The sequence below is a fragment of the Gadus chalcogrammus genome, chromosome 7 (assembly GCF_026213295.1).
Source record: "Gadus chalcogrammus isolate NIFS_2021 chromosome 7, NIFS_Gcha_1.0, whole genome shotgun sequence".
NCBI classification, from domain to species: domain Eukaryota; kingdom Metazoa; phylum Chordata; class Actinopteri; order Gadiformes; family Gadidae; genus Gadus; species Gadus chalcogrammus.
Window position 1 is genome coordinate 23,892,954 of NC_079418.1, and position 21,129 is coordinate 23,914,082.

General features: G+C 41.8%; 1 protein-coding gene across 1 annotated transcript in view; it reads left to right on the forward strand.

Annotated features, from left to right (window-relative positions):
• LOC130385798 (kin of IRRE-like protein 3) overlaps window positions 1-21,129 on the forward strand; it is a 158,517-nt gene that overhangs the window by 110,883 nt on the left and 26,505 nt on the right. The window contains exons 4-6 of the mRNA XM_056594494.1: window positions 1,380-1,537; window positions 8,631-8,781; window positions 18,772-18,877. Of these exons, the coding sequence (XP_056450469.1) occupies window positions 1,380-1,537; window positions 8,631-8,781; window positions 18,772-18,877 (415 nt within the window). The remainder of the gene's footprint in view (window positions 1-1,379; window positions 1,538-8,630; window positions 8,782-18,771; window positions 18,878-21,129) is intronic.

A 21,129-nucleotide genomic window follows, 5' to 3' on the forward strand; every position in this document is an offset into this window, starting at 1 on the left:
CCCAGAATGAGCCGTTGTTGGTGGAATACACAAGCATTCACACACATACGTTCACCCACAAACACACACTGACACACACACAAACTCTATGTCCTTGAACATATAAATAAATATATTTCTGACAATAGATATTTCTTACAATATCACGTTGGGACACTGCTTTTTTTAAAACACACTATTGCAACCACTCTATGAGTGGATTAAACTACGGCAAAATCGATCAATCTGTATCGCTGTCAGTCTGTCTGTCGGTATATCTGTCTATCTACCTGTATATCTGTCTGTCTGTCTGTCCATATCTCCTATCTATCTATCTATACTATCTATCGCTATCCCTATATCTACCTTAGCTAACTCGCTATCTGTCTGTTTGTCTGTCTTTGTGTCTGTCCTATCTATAAGTCTATCCTATCTCTATCCATCCGTCCGTCTGTCTTTTTTTCCATCTTCTCAATGCACCTCTTAAGTGGGGCTGTAGCATTATGCATTGTTTTGAACAAAAAAAGACACAGACAATCTGCATGCGCAAGACTGGAAATGTGAAATCCTGACATCCTTCAGATTTTCAGTTGGATTATGATCAACATCAAGGATTTTTCTTAGAGCACTCAAGTATAACATTTGTTCTATTTATGTCCATGGCATGTCCCCCCCCAGAGAGAAAAGACTCCCATAAACCCTTGAGAAATGGTGATATTGGTAATTATAATGATGGGAGAAAAGTTAAGATGAATGATGAAAAAACACCTATATAGTAAGAAACACCTTTTCGATCATGTTCACAGGTAGCACAGACACCATCCCTGGTCCAAAGGGAGAGCCTTTCCATGTCTATTTTCTTGTGCTGATTTAATTAGGTGTATCACTAGCTCAAGTTGATGTCACTTCGGTTCGGTCGCACTTTGTTTCCCTGCTCAAATCCAACCAACAACAGCCACAGACTTTATTTTCTGAAGTTGTTATCTCTCGGACTATAGACTTCAGAGAATATCAAGAATGTTAAATTTAAAAGGTTGTGTTCTTTCGGACAAAGTTATGTCAAGGAGGACAAAAAAATATTTTTAATATTCCCACCTAGGGTTGGGTATTTCAGTGGGTGTGTGACATTATTATTATTTGGAGTCCAAAAGTGTTGGTTTGCAAGAGGAAAAATTACACAGACATTGATTGGCAGCTGATTAAAACAGTAAAGGGTTCACATTTGAGCACACGCTCCAATTGCATCCCAATTTGAAATCCCCCCCAAAAAATACTACCGCAACCTTTTTTTCTCGAACAGCTTATCAAAACCAGACAGAACCAATGTGTACTCCTACCTCTCCGCTGAGCAAGCAGTCGCAAACTCAACCCCACCCTCCTCTCCTTTCCCTTCCCTGCAGTTCCCCCCGATGACCCGGTGATCGTGGGTTCCCCGGTGGTGAGCCTGCGGGCGGGCGACCACCTCAACCTCACCTGCCACGCGGATAACGCCAAGCCCGCCGCCTCCATCATCTGGATCCGCAACGGCCTGGTCCTGAGTGGAGCCATGTACTCCAAGGTGAGCCCCTTGAACACCGCAAAAACACGGTCAAATCTAGGGTTTACGAGGGTCTGACTCCCCTGCCACAATGACCCTGAGTCCAAGCTAATAAAAAATAATTCCACCCCCTCTACTATGACTTTATTCCACCTTTACAAGGGTCCTGCCAGTCTTCAAAGCCTCAGCTGTAGGGCAGTTCAAAAAGTGCACTGTTCATTTATAATTAAGAACAAGAAGGGAGACGTTTTTGCCAATGAGCAAGTTTTGCGCACTGCCTTTATTTTACTCATATGTGCTGTGCCAGTTTACTACACAACAGTGAGTGTGATTAGTAGAGCTTGGTTAATTACTGCTAGGTTTCAGTCTAGCCATAATAAAGCCAAGCTGCATTCCGCAAAGTCTGCAAAATGTCAATGGGCTTTATTACCCACCATTAGGCCAAGCAGACAACTAATTATTTTACTCTAATAGAAAACTATAGAGCTTGCAAATTGCCCCGGGTTGAAATTAACTTTATTTGTGTAACAAATTGTGCATCGTATAGAGAAAAAAAATAAGCAATGCTTTTGACCCGGCCGCATGGTTTCTGTTCAATGATTAACATGTCACTCTGTGCTACCCTTATTAATATACAGGTACCGTCGTTATATGGAGAAAGAATTTGCTGACACCCCATCATTTTCTTTTAAGGAGACAGGGTGAAATTAAAGCAGCAAAACATGATTAAAGACAAGACGTCTCATGCAAGTTCTAAAAACAAACAACAACCTCTGAGCATACTGCTCAGTAGAGACCGGGCCCCTAAGGCTCGTACAATGTTCCTTCAGATGGAGTGGGTGTAGACTCGAGCAAGGGTCATTCCCGACGGTGCCTTCCCACCCCTTTAGTCTCCAGCGGGGGAGGGCACTGACAGCCCCGCCGAATCCAAGAAGAGGACGAAGAAGAAGTAGCGACGGTGCCGAGGGAACAATCAATTGACGTGTTGACAAACACTAATCAGAGAGTGAAGTGCAGGAGTCCATCTATCTCTGTCTACTTGAAGCAGCCATCCACACAGCAACACCACCACAAGCGGGTCTCTAACAATGAGTCAACACAGATGCACTCGCAGGACACAGGCGTTTACCATTGACAATGCTAGCCTGTAATATAGTAATTGTATATAATGTATATAAAAATACCAACGCATGAATCAGTTGGTAATAAAATCAAACCCAATCCCCATAGCCTGCCACTGTAATCCATAGCATAACATGATGAGCTCAATATGAAATTAGAGAAGCTACACATAGAGATGGTGTTTCTCGTTTTGTACGATCCGATCAAATGAATACTGCAGTGCCTGTGGGTATTGAGCGGGGTGACAAGGAGGATGTCCTCCTACTTTTATAGTTATTTTATTAATGATTTGAGTCACACTGACCTCCTTTAGTCCACCCCCTGCTCTTTACCCCTCCCCTAGTGCTGTTGTGTAGACTTATTCCCCACCATATACATTATGTCTAAAACATGAATGTTGGTTGATTCCAATTGAATGACATTTAATCAATAACTTCCAGTTAATTACTTCGAGTTCATCCTACAAATATTACGTGTTTACATGTTTATGAAACACAAAGGGCAACATGCACTTGATGAATGCAAATATAAAAATACAATTTAATCTGGTAAGCAAATTACTTAGCAAACAATGTTTCCTTAATGTCAGTATGTGAACCAAAACATGCAATAAATATTTGGCTCATTACAGAAAACAGACAGCTGTAGCAGTGTGAATATATAAATTATAGACAATTTGAAGCCGATATCAAACTCAACTTGATGCAAAACTACCAGCATGATGTGACTGCACTTTTAAAAAGCAAACACATGCACAATGTTGGGTTTTAAAAGCGCAGCAAAAAGCATGTCTTCCCAAACAGCAGGATCGTTGCAGTCTTAACAGATGTTTCCTGTCCTGGTTCTGATCATTATGGCAAGGGTAGCGGTTCACTGTTTGATACTTTATCGGGGGAATGCGTTTGATAGATGAACAGATATACTTGATATACTCGTCTGTCCCCCCAGAAATCCCTTTTCTTCCCTGTAGGAGTGCTGCTTCCTCTGGACTAAAGCTCCAGGAAAAATGCCTTATATTAAGAATGTTTATTGCATCATGTTAAGACTTAATAATTGAATCGCACAACATTGTAATGCAACCGTGTTATAGGGCCAATGTGTCTATTTTTACAAGTGTCATCTGAACATTTGTTTACATTTTAGACAAGAATTAATTATTGTTAAACCTTCAAAGGACCATAGTCTGTGCAGATATGGGTTTGGGTGCTTCAGTTCATCACTGGATAACATGTTGGCTACAATTGTTGACCCCCGATCAACTGGTACCAGTTAGATCCTCAATGTACAAAAACCTACCTGTAGGTATCCTTGAGCAAGATGCCTAACCGTTTACCTGGTCCTTGATGACAAATACAAGAATTCACTGTAAAAGCATCTGCCAATGATTGTATAGTAAATATGTAATAACGCACCCCTTTCAAAGAAACATTCTAATTTCATGGCATATGCTTAGTTTTGGGTTTGACGTTCTGCTGTCTGTGAAATCAGACAAGCAAAGGAACAAGAACAAGAAACAACAAGAAAATGAAAAATCAATTGGTGTTAACTATTTATGCCAACTGGAAACGGTATAAACACATCAATTTAAATGACCAAAGATCAGGCCCTTTCATTAGCATTGGTGCTCTGCAGCAAGAGGGGTCTTGTTATAACCAAACCAATCATCTTTAACCTAGATGGCCACATTAGTTTGCCCATCCAGGGTCTGATGGGGCTCATAGGGACGTGGGCACAAACTCACTATTGCCTGGGAAAGGAATTAGGTGGCCGGCACCGCAAAGTCAAAGACCCACAAGTGGCTAATTTAAATGAGGGGCTCCAAAATGGCCAGTTTAGTTTTAGATGGAGGAAAATCCCCAGGAAAAATCAATTCTTCGAAATTGGAGAAGGAAAAAAAAACGATATAATAACCGACACAACAGCCAAACTAATGGCGCTTTTTCCTGTTTGTTTTACTGCAGCCATAGCAGGCAGAGAGCGAGGGCTTTTTTTGTTGTTGTCCTTCACTTCATTGCATCACACTTCACACATCCTCCCACTCCTCAGTCCTTGGATGTCTGTGGCTCCTTCCATTCATCCTCGTCTGCCCACAGCTTTAAAGAGCCACAAACAAAGTTAGCACAACAAAGAGACCATTCCTTAAAAAAACTGATGATGGCTCTTCGACAGAAGAGGCTTTGTCAAGCTGTGAGGACATGATATGAGAAGGCATCATTTCCCTGCTGAATGCATTCTGGGGCAGCTACTCCACTTGTGGGAAATGCCACTGGGAGATCCACGCCTGTTCGCGTCTGGATCTTCCCTCAGACAAGGAGGTGATAAGAAGCAGGCAGGTCATCTGGCCATCTTGTATATCTCTCCCTAAAGTATTATATATATTTCCATTTATAAGAATGCCATTGTCTGCCTATCTAGATGTAGAGCGCCTCATGTTTCCCTATCTCATGTGACTAGAATTTAAAAAGTAATATATACTGTATATACATATTTGAACTTTCCTCTATGACATTGTAGTTGTTGTTGTTGATTTTTGGTAAGGTGCACAGATTATCATTGAATGAGCCAAGCCCGTCTGTCTCTGCATCCGTCCTTCCTCACTTCAAGGGGGTGGGTGAGCTTTGCAATCTTTGTCATGGGAGTTGGAGGAAAAAGAGATATGCGGCAATGGGAGAGGCTGCAGCAGAACATCGATGCCCAGAGGAAGGCTTCCTAATGTCCCTCTCCCACGAGAGCTGATTCAGCCCAAGTGGGGGGTGAGATTTAGTCAGGAGGTGCAGACGCGATCATAACAGGATTCCCAGTAGGCCCGAGACACCGTGCCATGGATAATTGCTTCATTGCGGCAGACTGTTACTGTCATTGCTTTGATGACCTCTTTCATTGAAGACGGGTCAGTTTCAAATCCTTGGGAGCTTTATGATCATTCTCCAAAATAAAGAGTTTGGATCTTTCTAAAGTTAAATGTTTGGAATTAATTCTCATGCCTGAAAATGTTTTATGACCAATGGTTTGAACTAATGGGTTTCGTATATAGCCTCATCATTTTTCATCATTTTGTGAAAAGTGGAGACCACCAAATTATATTGGATCAGTAATTCAAAAGTTTCCACTGGGGCCACACAACTCCCCACATGACACTCCGGTGTTGATTCGTAGCTGAAATGAAAGATAGGTCTTCAGTTTAGAAATAAAAATAATATAACAATATTTTTGTGTCATTACCGCATGTCATTTTTTACTTTGTTTTGTCCTATCCTCGTTCCCTACAGATTATCCGAAGAGATGAACTAATAGCATGTAGAGATGATGATACCTCTTTTTCTAGATGTTATAATTAATATGTAGTGGTGGGGGGCGGAGTGAGCGATATAGTCTATTATATCTTGTGGCTGGTATATGTAGACACATATGTTAGTGTTTTGACAAGAGTACTCTTTTGGTAGTTTCAGTTTGTATTCCAACATTGTTAATTGGAAGGAATCGTACAAACCAAATTGAGTGTTTTAATCTGTGTTTACTTCTAGTTGTCTGTTGGTATTAATGTGTAGTTGGGGAGAGAGATCAAGTCTAATATATCCTGAATGTATTATGCGGTTGGTACTCTGTAAACACATATGTCTGTGTTTTGGTCGTTTCAGTTCGTATTCCAGCGTTGTTAATTGGAAAGGATCCTTCAAACAGAAGAGGGTGTTTGCATGTGTTCCTCAGACATATTTGCGAAAAAATAGAGTAGGTTTTAACATAAATGTTCACATGCAAAGAGAAAGTTTATTTCAGGCAACTTCCGATCTAAATATTGTAATTAATCGGAGGGAGCAAGGCATAAGGCAGAGTTTGCAAAACAGCAAAAGAGAAAAAAAAAACGCCTTCACAGTGTAAAAACCGCCAGGCATTTGGTTGAGATTTTGCCGCTTGAGCATCTGTTGCAACATATGGAACAGACGTTTACGGCAGTTTTGCTGTTCTCCCATCCAAATTTGCCTTAAAGCTACTGCAGATATCTAAATACACACGGCACACACATACACACACACACACACACACACACACACACACACACACACACACACACACACACACACACACACAAACAAACACACAAATATCTTGCAGCATGCCATTTTTGATTAAAGTTTGCTTAATGCCTTCTTACTTTGAACCATCAAATTTATTTTGTACTGGCAATTTGTCCACAAAACAAAACTGATCCTTGTTTGATAGGCATTCTAATTGATGAATGATAATTGTGGAACAAATGTGTTTGCTGTAGAAGAAAAGTCACGTCTGGCAAATTGGCAAGCCAAGTCAACCCATCTTGACTAAGTGAACATACGTCAATAGCAGTTGTGAAACTGGGATGGAGCTCAATGTGTACAGAATGAACGCATTAAAATTGATATAGTGGGTTGAGTGGGGAGCATTTTGAATATTTCCCATCCAAAGTTTTTAAATGGTACATGGTCATTTTCCAATTTTGCTATCTCTTTGTTGGCCTGTAATTGGACTCTGGTGTCATTTGCTTACAATGAGCGTCAAAAGAGTCCCCACACCTCTCTCTTTTCTCCATGGCGACTAATAGAGTTCTCAAATGGCTTCCCAAACATTTTTCTGTTGGTCTCCACTATAATCCACCACTGGACCTACTTTGTATACTTAAGCACCACACACAATACCAGACCACTATGCCCACTTCTGATTAATTCACTGCCTCAAGAGTGTTCAGGTGAATTGAGGAATGGATCAAAATGGGTTGTAAAAGATGTCGTGGCAATTCCTATACCAGATATTGCGTCTAAGACAGATGAGATTTCCAAACGCAAAAATAACACAATACTTGCGGACAATTATGGTCAGATATATTTGTAATAATAGTACAAACAACGATACATCACAACATGCATCAAACAATAGAAAAGGCATACAATACAATAATCAGAGGCCTCAGATGGGAGTTCGCCCTGCGTCTCTATAAAGGTTTGCAACGAGAAGTCCACTGCATGGCTAAAGGCAGGAGTTCTTATACACTTCTGTCAGGTTTCTGAGGGCAGCGTTCCCCCAATAAACCAAAAGCCTTTTGTTAACAAGATGATTGATTGAAGCTCCTCAGGATGTGATAAGGCCGTGCCTTATCAGATCTACCTTTCACTTCTCAACGCTCCCCAGGGGGTCAAGAAAACACGCCCAAACCAACAAAAGGCAGCTAGAGAAACGTAATGTGAAAACAAAGCACAAAGCACAAAGGTTAACATTTTAGACGACACTGATGAAGAGCAGGGTGACAAGACCATTCACGGAATGGAAAACAAAACCTATATGACTAAGAATTTACAACATATTTATTTTTCCATCACAAAGACCATTAAAAAGCTGCAATAACTGAAACCGAACGGGCTCCCTTGGCGGAGGTCTCTCATAAAAGGATGATAGGACACAGAGTGGGTGCTATCTGAAGGAAAGCGCGACAGTTTGCTCTCTTCCTGTATGTTTCACGCTCAGCGTTGGCCTCTGTCCCTTTCCCCAGCCCCCCCTGAGACAGTGCAGATGGAGAGGATGGAAAGATAGTGGAGCTACACACAGAGGTGGAGAATGATACTTTATCACCGAGAAACTATTTTCCTGACTTTTATCCTCATTTCGGAAATTAATAAATGATCCACGGCTTGGTTAAGAGAGTAGCCCTGACGATAAACTAGGTAGACAGCACACATCAAACACTTCCCTGGTTCAATTAGGCTTGATACAGCACACACATACGCACGTGCGTACGTACACGTTTTAAATTATTTACAAACAAATCTGATATAGACGCTAATTAGCTGTTCGTCTATCCATTTCACGACCTTCCGAGTCAAGCGAGACCATTACCATACTACCTTGGCGTGCGGGCCTGCCTCTGTTCAGACCAAATCAAACACACTGGATTATAAATAATGCATGAAAGTCCGCCAGTTTGCGTGCTTGTGTAATTACCGGCCCGTCCTTCCGTTCTCAGACGCTGTTGCGCGACGGCAGGAGAGAGAGCACGGTGAGCACCCTCTACCTGTCTCCCAGCAACATCGAGTCAGGACAGCAGATCACCTGCCGGGCCTCCAACAAGGCCGCACCCAACGGGAAGGACACCACGGTCACCGTCGACATCCAACGTGAGTGAGGGTCAAGCCCATCGTCCATCATTGGTTTGAATGAGTGTCTTGATGGAGGAATCACTGACATTGGTGGGAGAGTTCTCTAGTATAGGGACCATGGGCCCCGACACACTACTCTAGTCTAGTGCTGTAATTCCAATCTGTATCCCCCCTAGTGGTCTACATGGATACTGCAAGTTGTCAGCCAAACGATTGAACAAAAACATTTTTGTTTTATTTGTTGTAAAAACAATGTTAATGTTATTTTTCTGACTGAATGCATTATGACTGTAATGTTTGTTGTTATTTGGTATATAAGTAACCATTTTGTACTGGCCACTGTTAATAATTGGTTTATGGTTGGGTTCTGAAATACTGTAGTTGAAATGAGCTGTGGGTCTTGAACACTTTTGAAACGTTGAAGTGGTCCCCCATTCAAAACGGTTTGGAAAACCCTGGTCTGGACTGTTTAAAATGCAGGTGTTTTGAGCTGGAAGGTTATGGGTTCAATCCCTAATGTCTGCTTGAGCAGAAATCCTTGAAAAAGATGTCTAACTCCAACTCATTCATAATAGCCTGCATCTCAAATATATGTGCAAAGTGCTTTGAAATAAAGCATAGCAAATAAACAAATTGGAGTTTACTTGCTGAATCTCCTGTTTTGAGCTTCTTATATCAAGTCTGTATTATGATTCACACTCATGCCAATACCCATGTGTTACAAAAACAACCTCTTTTCACAATGTGAAAAGAACCTCATCGTGACGACGATGAGGTTATATTAAATCAATGCAAATAACTAGGCTACCAAATGAGTGATGAGTGAAAAAAGATGACCATGTAAACATGGTCGATTGCCCTCCAAATTGCTAGGGAAGTTACCTGTTTGAATGTGAGCGCAGTTTGTGTGGGGGTGAAGGAAAGGGGGTTGTAGGGGGTCGTTAATACAATGGTAATTAGCGTCGACCCAATCAGTCCATACAAATCACCTCTAGCTGTAGGGCTTGTGTGTGTTTTGTTTATATAACCCTGTCCTCCACCTCCAACTCCGCCTCCTTCAGGAAAAAACATGGGCCACTCTCCATATGAATAATTAAAATGTCAGACGATATTATTTGATCGTAGAAAACAATAGGGGCCCTTTTGTATCCTCTCACAGCTCCTCAAAGCTGTTAAGTATGACTAATAAAGCAGAAAATGCTATTAAGAGATGCATTACTCCTGGCAGATTCATTCTTCTACCTCCTGCCTCCCCAACCCACCCTTTTTAGTTTCATTTATTCCTTCTTCCATTGAATGAGAGTCCATAAACTGCAGCTTAGGGGGGAGTTGAAATGTGAAAACGGCAAACAAAACAATTTTTCATTTGTTCATTTTGTCAGAGAGAGACCTCGTATCCTTTACGGAGGTTGTCAAACAATAGAAGCCAGATTCAATATATATAATCCATGTATACGTTTCATTAATCACGGTTTGCAATTACTTTTGTCTCTATTTCTGCCACAAAGAAAATGTTTTTGAAAAGTGAGCATGTGTTCATTCGGGCTTATTGCCTTGGTAACCTTGGAAGGCTGAAACAACGCAGCGCCAACCATGGCTATCAATACTGTGGCTAGTTGTTGCAATACAGCGACACAAAACACGATGATGAAAGGTTGACGTAGCAGCCAACCAAGGCTGTTCCCCACATGGAGCAGAGAATTGTTTTGACAAATGCCTCCATCATGAACTGTACATTTTCCCAACAAATGTATTTCCGAGAAACGAATGAAACGATAAATTATACCTTGAGGAGTAGAGGAAAGAGCAATATACCGATGGGGAGAGAGGGAGGCTGGGGACATGTTGACTGTTTCTGTGAGTGGCAGTTGCTTGATGAATAAGTGATGATGGTTCTGTCCAGGTGGACTGGCGGCACTGGGGGGGGGGGGGGGGGGGGGGGGGGATTCCAAAGTGGTAAATGAGCTTGCTTTAACTGACAAGCAGCCTTTAAAAACAAAAATATTCCTTTCATAATGCTCAATGAACCAAATAAATATGTTTTACGCTTTACATCTCCTCCCTACGATACAGGAATTTATTCTGAAAGGGGGAATCCTAATTTTGTTACAAGTAATTAGTGATAAGACAGGGTTGATAATTTGTTTCTCCCCAGTGGCCAAGAAGCACAGTTTTTTCATTCATTGAGTCTCTCTCCAGGTGAAACAAAGTCCCTGGAGTATGGTTTGGTTTTCAGACGAGCCGGTGATTTTGCATTTTCCAAATCCTGGCATAATGTTAGGGCGTACTCACACCTGCCTTCTTTGGTTCGAACCAAACCAAAAAAAACAGACCTTTTGGGCTGGTGTGTATGCAAACCATCGAACTCGTTGCGGACCAAACAGCCGGTGTGGGTGTCGGATTGACTTGTCTGCCAGATCGACTCGGGGTCCTAGATGCACAATAATGACGCACTTCCTGTAAACGCTGTCTTTTAAATGCGCATGCGTGTTTCATTCATTCCCATGTTGTCCCCAAGTATTGACGATCTTCTTTTGTTTTCTAATCTATGAATAATAATCTAATGTACAAATTATTGCTGCCGATACCTTATTTTTGCTGCCGGGTTATAAAGAAGAATCGGTTAACTCCATTCACTGAACGGGGCAATCCACTTTATTTCCAGCGCTCCCAACACAGAGTCAAAACAGCAACACACACGCAGACACTTACGTTCTCCTCCTTAAGAATAAAAGTCCCTAACAGGAACTGGGTTACATAATGCATTCATCAGTGCTTTTAGACGTGTTTCCAATGGCTTTGTTTGTGCGAAAGAACGGGCAGCGTTCAATGAATTCAAAACCAAAACGGATTGAGCCTTCTTTTTAAGTCCATGATTGAGCCCCATTTATAAACAACCCTTCCGGGTTTTGTCCGTTGGCTTGTGTCGATACGTCATATGGAAGCGCAGGACCCCGAGTCGATCTGGCAGCCGAGTCATGCGGTACCCACACCGGTCCGAGACCCAGCCGGAGAGGTGGCTTCCAAACGGACCCTGGTGCGGTTCGCTTGAGATGTGAAAGCGACCGCGCTCGGTCCGACCCAGTTCTAAAATTAATATGCCTTTTTGGACGCAACAGGCTCCCAGTGCTGCCTGTTTATTTATATTGTTTAATTAGCACGGTAAATTCAAAGATCAACGTCACATTATCAGACCGACATCACGTTTGTGCCGTGGCTCAACATGTAGCGAAGAGGAGACGAAATGTGTTTTGGATATTTGGGCAGACACCAACATATAAAATATGTTGGAGAACACTTATAATAATTCGGATGCATTTAATACATTCAGTACAAGAATGGAGGAGAAGGCATTCGAGCGTTCCGCGGATAGTATAACATCATAAAATCGACGTTGTGCCAACGCCTCTGATGCTCCAAAAGTACTTCAAATGTTGGTAACTGTATGAAACCAATCAGTATAAGCGCAACGAGGGCAGCATGCTCAATCTCCATAATCTCCATCTTTTGTTGACTTTGTTTTCTTTGTTTACTTTTTTTTATGCGTTACCCCGCGTTACCTCGCCCCCGACCGTCTTGTCCAATGATTGAACGATCTATGCAGAAACGTGCGTTGTTGACAAATTCTCAGACTGTTGCGAAAAATTGCAATGTGAAAAGGAACCGCACCAAACCAAATAATAAACAAAGTGTTTTGGTCCGGACCAAAGAGATCCAACTAAGCACTTTCCTGGTGTGAATACGCCCTTAGACCTAGCACTAGGTCTGTAGCACTGCAATAGCCACATACGGCTTCAAGTAGGCCTACCTGCTCCTTGCACAGACGCAAACACTGTACAGTCCAGTTTGAGTCCAGTTCAATTTTGCACATGCTTTATGTGTGTCAAAAGTGAATCACCTTGAACTTCCTGTAGTTCAGAAAACCTTGTGTGAGTAACCTCCAAAACCTAATATCCTTAACATTACTGGGACCTTGTCTACTTAAAAAGTAGGTAATCTATGGCCAAGCAATTCCTCCAGGATCACACCATAGCAGCCTGTTATGTCTTGAAGGCCATAAATATCTTATTTAAATGTGTCTCATTACAGAAGCAGCGTGTGCTCTGGTTGCTGTTTCATGTCATCTTTAAGAAAACAGCATAATGAACGTGCTCCTTTCATTGAAGACCACTTTCATCAGCTTTGTAAACATGTGGGTGCGTGCGTGCGTGCGTGCGTGCGTGCGTGCGTGCGTGCGTGCGTGCGTGCGTGCGTGTCTGTGTGTGTTTGTGTGCATTAGGGATGGGTCAGAATATTCGATTATTCGTTCCCGAGGGTCAAAATCGATTTGAACATTTGGACCGTTAACATTTTTTCCCATTCAAATGTAAAGTTTTTCACAAGCCATAACTTTGTTTCCCTGGTAACGCCTGAGGGTTTGACTAATACCTGGAACAATATACCTTCCCATGAGGTTCTTATGCAACGGAAACGTTGTTCACTCCTCCAGTAAATAGGATGGACCTTAGCTATGACTTGGCAACGGGAGGTATTCTAGTCCACTCAGCTATGAGCCAGAGAGCTTACGATATTTATTGTACATATTTATAATTTGAAATTCGTCCCAGCTTTTATGCAACAGATACTCTAGGCCCGGTCTGTAGCATATAACAGCATTTTCTGATTAAAGTTTAATTCATTTTTCACAATTTACCAGCTCTCGTTTTGAAGACAGAATCACCGCGCCATTCGTTTCAATGGGATTCGCCAGGGTCTATACTTTCAACATAAAGTGTAAATATTTATAATTTGAAGTTCGTCCCAGCCTTTATACCAGAGATAGGCTACTAAAGGGTCTATAGCATATGACACGTTTTCTGATTACAGTTTAATGCATTTTTCACAACCGATAATTGGACTTGAACTACTTAGCAGTTAGTTGCTTTTCTGCGTTTAAGATATTAAGTGATTTCTTGCCGGTGATCCATGGCTGCCTTTGTGAATGTCGGCACACATCGAATAATCGATTAATCGTCACTGATTATTCGACCATAAAAATGTTGAGCTATTCACATCCCTAGTGTGCATGCCCTCGAGCATGCAGGCCCCAGGCAGGGCCATGTAGCACTTGAAAAGACGTGGGCTCCATATGTTTGTGTGTGTGTGTGTGTGTGTGTGTGTGTGTTTGTGTTTTGCATACATATGTTTGAGTGCGTGTGTGCGTGTGCGTGTGCGTGTGTGTGTGTGTGTGTGTGTGTGTGTGTGTGTGTGTGTGTGTGTGTGGTGTGTGTGTGTGTGTTTAAATGTGCGTCTGCATTCGTGCCTCTATGTGTTTGAATGTGTGCTTTAATACCTGCATTTGTGTGTGTGTGTGTGTGTGTGTGTGTGTGTGTGTGTGTGTGTGTGTGTGTGTGTGTGTGTGTGTGTGTGTGTGTGTGAGTGTGTTAAAAATGTCTGTGTATGTGTTTGAATGTGAGTGCATCCCGCATGTGTGTGGATTTGTGTGTGTTTAAATGTGCGTGTGCATGTGTGTGTGTACGTGTTAGAATGTGTGTTTGCACTCGTGCGTGCGTCTGCGTGGAGCCTGTAGACACTCGGGGGCTGCACACGTTTGTTTAATAATTATGAGCAGCAGCAACATCAGTGGTAGCGGTGCATTTTGTTAGCCTCATGCTCCGCCCACTCACTGCAATTACCCTCCACGCCGCTCCTGTTCGTACAATTACCCTGGGACATCCTCTGCCTCCTGGCTCCTTATGAGGGTCGACTCGGGCAGCTCATTCCAGAAAATAAAAGGACCTCTAATACATAACAAGCTTGTGTTGTTTGTTATTGGTAAAAATAAACACTCTTTTTTTTGGGGGGGGTTTAAGTGCCCGACCTGTTTCTCGTTCGTGGTTGTTACCGTGGATACCCCGCTTATTGTATTACTGTTCATATCCTATTTACATGAAGGATAGAACTGTCATGCATATGTATTAGATTTGGCTCCGCACAATGGGATTCAGTAAGTGAGACACGGGAGGCTCCTTCAGGTCGACATGTTGTGTATTACTGTCGTTGTTGTCGTTGTGGTCATTTATTCACGATGTAGGCCTATGCGCACGTGTTCAATAATAACGGACAACTTGTTTTAAGTAAGCGTCTTCCGTTAATCAATCTTGCGTTAGGAAATACCTATCTGCAATATGTGAGAATAGAATGCTACATTAAAGGAAAACAATATATAGATTTGTATATTCTATACATTTATTTGATAAAAAGCAGCACGTGTTGTCAATAGGCAACTTGCTATGTTTAAACTACTCTTTCCACTATATTTTATGTTGAAATATTTATATTTTTCAAAATAAAATTATCATTGAATAAACGTAGGCTATCAATAAACCTGTAATCCACAGAGATCAGATAACCATATACAATTTTTCGAGGTTTGTTGCGTTTAATTATGGAAAGATAACTGATAGAAGGTATGTGAGGGTTAGGGTTAAGTCAATTGCTCGACATTTATACGTTTTAAAGAGCTAATTACATGAGTAAATATTTCCCTTTCCAACCATGAATTCCCCTATACAGTACATGCCATGCTAATCATGGATCTGTCCCGGGAGCACTGAGTAATTCATTAGATACATTTTCTTCGACCATGTTGCTGTAGGCTGCACACACACGAGTGTCAACTTTCATTATTCATGTGTTTCACAAACTTTATGTTGTGGCATCTGTGTGTAACAGCCGAGATAGAAAAAAAAGAGAAAATGAATGAATGTGTGGAAAAAGTATAGAGTAAAAACGGCCCCAGAGCACTTAAAGGACCACACACAATTCAGTTTTAATTCGGTGTCATTCCAAATTAACTTCTCATCGCAAATGTTTGGACAGCAGACGTTAGCATCTGGCTTGTTCCGTGGTGCACATTCGCCGCCACGGCATCACCCTGCCTGTGTTTCCCCATGTATGGCTGCTGTGGTGGGGAGGGGGCTGTTTTATCCGTCTATCAAATCGCCTCCCGGGGGTTTTAGGTCTGCCCAGATCTGATTTGGTCTAGCATGACCCAAGCAGCAGATGTTCTATGTTTTGATGTGTTTTGTTGCACTCTGCTGTGCCTGACCTATCACAGTGCACACCACACAGAATATTAGCCTCAGAGATGAAGATTTCAGAAAACAGAACAGTGCGTTTTTATTGCTGTATACGTGTAAGGAGTGTAGGCGTACCTTTTCTCTTATGTGAACAAAAAATTGATGGGGTTATTTTTCTGTGAAAATATTTTACACAAAATAATGATGAATCATTGAGTGCGCATTCTATCCGTAATATAACTTTTGTTTCACCTAACTTCATTTCCAAAATCGTTGTTGGATCATAATATCCTTCCAACATTTGTATAGAAGCTATTATACATAAACATGATCCAGAGTAATAGATGCAAAAAATAAAATGCAGAAAATGAAATAGCAATTGACATTCTCCCTGCCAAATGCCGGCTAAAGATTTGCATCACTGATCAGAAAATGTAGGCTACTTAACAGGGAGAGCGGGTTGCCCTTTAATCACGTACAGGACATTGCAGTCAATTTGCAGACTGTAACGGAGAAGAGTTGATGCAAGCAAAGATCTTTTGATGTCCTCTGCTCAAACGGAACGTAATGGAGGCTTTCAGAGGTTCAAACGGCAGGGTCTTGACCACTTAGATGAGAAGCACTTTGGCACTTTGAGAAAGAGCCATTGACTGCATGTGTCTGCTAACGTCTGGCACTGTGGCCATTCAGGTCGTTTCATTGATAGAGAACTATCCCTGACCGCACCGAAGTTGATTTGGAATGACAATGCGTTGTGTGGTGTGTGAAACTATGGCTAATTGGTGGCCGAGGCAAAACATGGCTGGGTACAATTTTATACAAAAAAGGATTTATCTGCTTTGCCTTTATTTCTCTTTAGTTTTCTATTTTTTTAACCCCTGTTCCCCACTATGATAATATTGATCCTCTGAGAATTGATTAATCCATTTTGTGGTCGTTACTTTATGGACATTTGGTTAATGAGGTTGTGTTGGTAGCTCTTAGATGAATGACTTGCATGTAGTCTACATATTAAGTGAATGATGAAACAAACTGCAAATTGTCCTCAGACCTACCAATTCGAAGGATGCAAATGTGTTAGTGTTATCAGCAAGTTCATTATTTTGTAAAGTATATCCTTGGAAACGCCCACGCAATAGTTGAAATATGTTTCAATTTAATTTCGCATTTGCAGTTGAACTACAAGAAAGCCAATAAAAAAAAACGGAAACTTTTTTCCCTGATTGAAGTTGAACTCTTTCCCAAAAATCTACCGTGAGTTTGTTGGCACGGTTACACCGCTCCACTTTGATCTTTCCCACTTGGTTTTCCTGGTCAGCGGCTGCGGCGCCACGGTGCTAAACTGGAGCTAGCTAGCAGGGCTTTGTTAGCAGCGGGTCCACACGGGACTACAGCGGCTGCTTATCTTACTCTGTGTGTGTATGTGAATGTGGGTGTGTGTGTGTGAGTGTGTTGAGGTGTGTCTGCAAGCCTGCCTGTATGTGTATGATCATGTGAGTGTTTTTGCCGGCGTGTGTGTGCGCGCGCGCGCGTGTGTGTGTGTGTGTGTGTGTGTGTGTGTGTGTGTGTGTGTGTGTGTGTGTGTGTGTGTGTGTGTGTGTGTGTGTGTGTGTGTGTGTGTGTTTGAGCATGTGTGTGGGTGAGCATGTGTGCATGTGTGCCTGGGCACCTCTGTCTACGGTGTTATTTGAACTGCACTGAGAGTCAACCAAGCAGCAACAGAGCACCCGTGTGTTTGTTGATTGGACCAGATGGGTAGGACCTCCAGCCAGAGCCTTAAACCCCACTGTATGTATTATGTATGATATCGCAGTATAAATCAAAAGAAAGAAACTTTTCCATCAAGTCTAGTGTTTACCAGAGAACTGCGCACTCCCTTAAAGCTGCAATCGTCAACCTCAATCTCCCCCCTCACCCCTGCCTCTGGCCGGCTGCATCAGCAGTTACAGAAGTTAGGGTGGAACTTTGGGACCTCACCGTCAACCCTCAATGACCCCGATTTGTTAGTGTAGAGGAATAGCTGGAAGGATTGGCGTTTAACTTTTCAAATTGTATTGTATAAATTGAATTGTTCTCATACAGCACCAGATAAGCAATGTGACTTGATTTAATAAGAGATTTTCAGCAACTTCTACACATAAGAAAATGAGTAGGGACTTCTGATTGGTAGCTTAAATATATAAATGTTCAACTCTGAAAATAAGATTTCCAGTCATACCTGGATGCAATCAATGCGGACCTCTCGTAATCCAACAGTTTTGTGACTATACTAACGTCAATGGTTCTTAATAAAGACCTTAAGGCTGGGTTATTGGTTAAAAACAATGTGTTTAACTTCCTGTAAATATCCTGTAAATATAAATTTTGAAAAAGACAAAGATCAATATTAACGGTGGGTATCAACGGACATCTCGCAGCCCTGATATGAGTGTCCACAAGCCTAAGCTTGTCTTTGAACCACCAGCCTCAGCTTGGGTTCAAACAGTCTAGGCCACTGTTTGAACCAAAGCTGAAAAGGCTCTGGGTTTGACGTCCAAAATCTGCACTCTGAAGATAAACCGCTGCGGGCAAGATCCAAGATCCATCCATTCTATCTTGTACTTAGGTCACGGCATGTCTTCTAATATTCACTTTAAGTCACTTTGGATAAAAGCATTGGCTATATCAGGAGATCCCAAACGGTTTCATGCTGGGACCCCAGTGTGGAGATACATTTGGACCCCCGGTTCACCAAATATTCTCATTACAGGCAATCTGGCATGCATATATATATCCCCTTTGTTTTAATACAAACGTAATTGTGGCCGTCCAGTGACCCACTGGCCCCCTGAGACCTCCCATTTGTGGTGCCCATATTAACAGCTTGGAAACCACTAAGCTCTTTGTCTACATCTGGCCATGGCGGCTGTACTGATCCTTTTTTTTCGGTACATCTTGACCCGTTTAGACTTGCCGCTGGTCAACCTGACTGTGGACCCCCAACCCGTCCTGGAGGGGAACCTGGTGCGCTTCCACTGCGCTGCCAAGGCCAACCCACCTGTCATCTACTACAGGTGAGTCCTCCCCTGACGCTGCAACGCCACGTTGGGCCTCCTGTTCCCACTCTTACCTATGTCTCCATAACCATGTGTACCCTTTATCTTCCAACCCCCCTGTTACCTTTTATAATCCAACCCCTGTTACCTTTTATAATCCAACCCCTGTTACCGTTTATAATCCAACCCCTGTTACCTTTTATGATCCAACCCCTGTGTTACCTTTTATAATCCAACCCCTGTTACCTTTTATAATCCAACCTGTTACCTTTTATAATCCAACCCCTGTTACCTTTTATAATCCAACCCCTGTGTTACCTTTTATAATCCAACCCCTGTTACCTTTTATAATCCAACCCCTGTTACCTTTTATAATCCAACCCCTGTTACCTTTTATAATCCAACCCCTGTGTTACCTTTTATAATCCAACCCCTGTTACCTTTTATAATCCAACGCCTGTTACCTTTTATAATCCAACCCCTGTTACATTTTATAATCCAACCCCTGCGTTACCTTTTATAATCCAACCCCTGTTACCTTTTATAATCCAACCCCTGCGTTACCTTTTATAATCCAACCCCTGTTACCTTTTATAATCCAACCCCTGCGTTACCTTTTATAATCCAACCCCTGTTACCTTTTATAATCCAACCCCTGTGTTACCTTTTATAATCCAACCCCTGTTACCTTTTATAATCCAACCTGTTACCTTTTATAATCCAACCCCTGTTACCTTTCATAATCCAACCCCTGCGTTACCTTTTATAATCCAACCCCTGTGTTACCTTTTATCTTCCAACCCCTGTTTTACCTATAATCATCCATCCCCTATTACCTTTTATTATCCAACCCCCGTGTTGCCTATTATATTCCAACCCCTGCGTTACCTTTTATGTTCCAACCCCTGTTTTACCTTTAATCATCCATCCCCTGTTACCTTTTATCCTCAAACCCCTGTGTTACCTTTTATCTTCCATCCCCTGTGTATCCTTTTATCTTCCAACCCCTGTGTCACCTTTTATTTTCCAACCCCTGTCTATCCTTTTATCTTGCAACCCCCGTGAAACCTTTTATTGCTTTGTGAAAGAACTGTTTTAGTTTGTCGTCTTGGAGGACAGCGTTGGAAAAAAGTACAAAACCAAATGAAAAAGATGATTATAAAAAAAAATTCTGGAGTAGTTCTTTCACAAAGCAATGGAGTAGTTCTTTCACAAATCAGCTAACAGTGCAGGTGATATATTGGGTAGTCATCATTTCTTTCCTACTTTCTTTTGTGTCATCTGTAAGAAGGTGTTTCTATGCCTCAACTCAAACGGTTAGTTAAGTATAGTTACTTAATACACTGCATTATTATCTACTCAATCATCTGTAGGTAGTATAAGTTATTTGAATGTGCGTCTATTTATTGATAAAATAAGTACAGATTATAACAATAATATAACAAATTTGAAAAAATAATGAATATTAAACTCCCGAAAACACTATACAACCTTTTGAAACAAGTGTGATTTTGCTTTGGGAAGTCATTATGTACCCGGGGCGATCAGAGGTACAAAAAAACCAACTTATGTGTAGGAACATCCCACCAGCTCCCCCACCTCTGCCTGTAGAACTCCCTTAGGCGCCCTCCGCCACTACCACCACCTTCCACAGCAGCTGGCATCTCATTGATTATACATGGGACAGGCTGCCCCGGGATCCCAGTGCACGTTGTCGCCATCTGCCCTCGATACAGGACCACGCCTTTCTTTTACACTCGCTCCCAGCACACACCCATGTGGCCTGAGTGTTTCCAAAAATGTTGCACATGTGCAAGGGGATTGGTTTGGCTTCCTAAAGTGAGCCCATGGACGATCGTTTTGGGTCTTATCTTTTTTATGACAATGCGCTGTGTGGTGTGTGAAACTATGGCTAATTGGTGGCAGAGGCATTTTATATGGATGGATTTAGATGGATTTCATATAGATGTATTAAGATGCATTTCATATAGATGTATTAAGCTGTGTTTCAAAAATTGTATTAGATACAAGTGCAAGGGGAATGGTTTGGCTTCCTAAAGTGAGCCCATGGACGACCATTTTGGGTGTATCTTTTTTATGACAATGCGTTGTGTGGTGTGTGTGAAGCTATGGCTAATTGGTGGCAGAAGCATTTTATATGGATATTTTTATATGGATTTCATATAGATGTAATTACATATATATTATCTACATTTATTTAGATGTATTTCATGTAAATGTACTGAAATGTATCTCATAAAAAAATATTA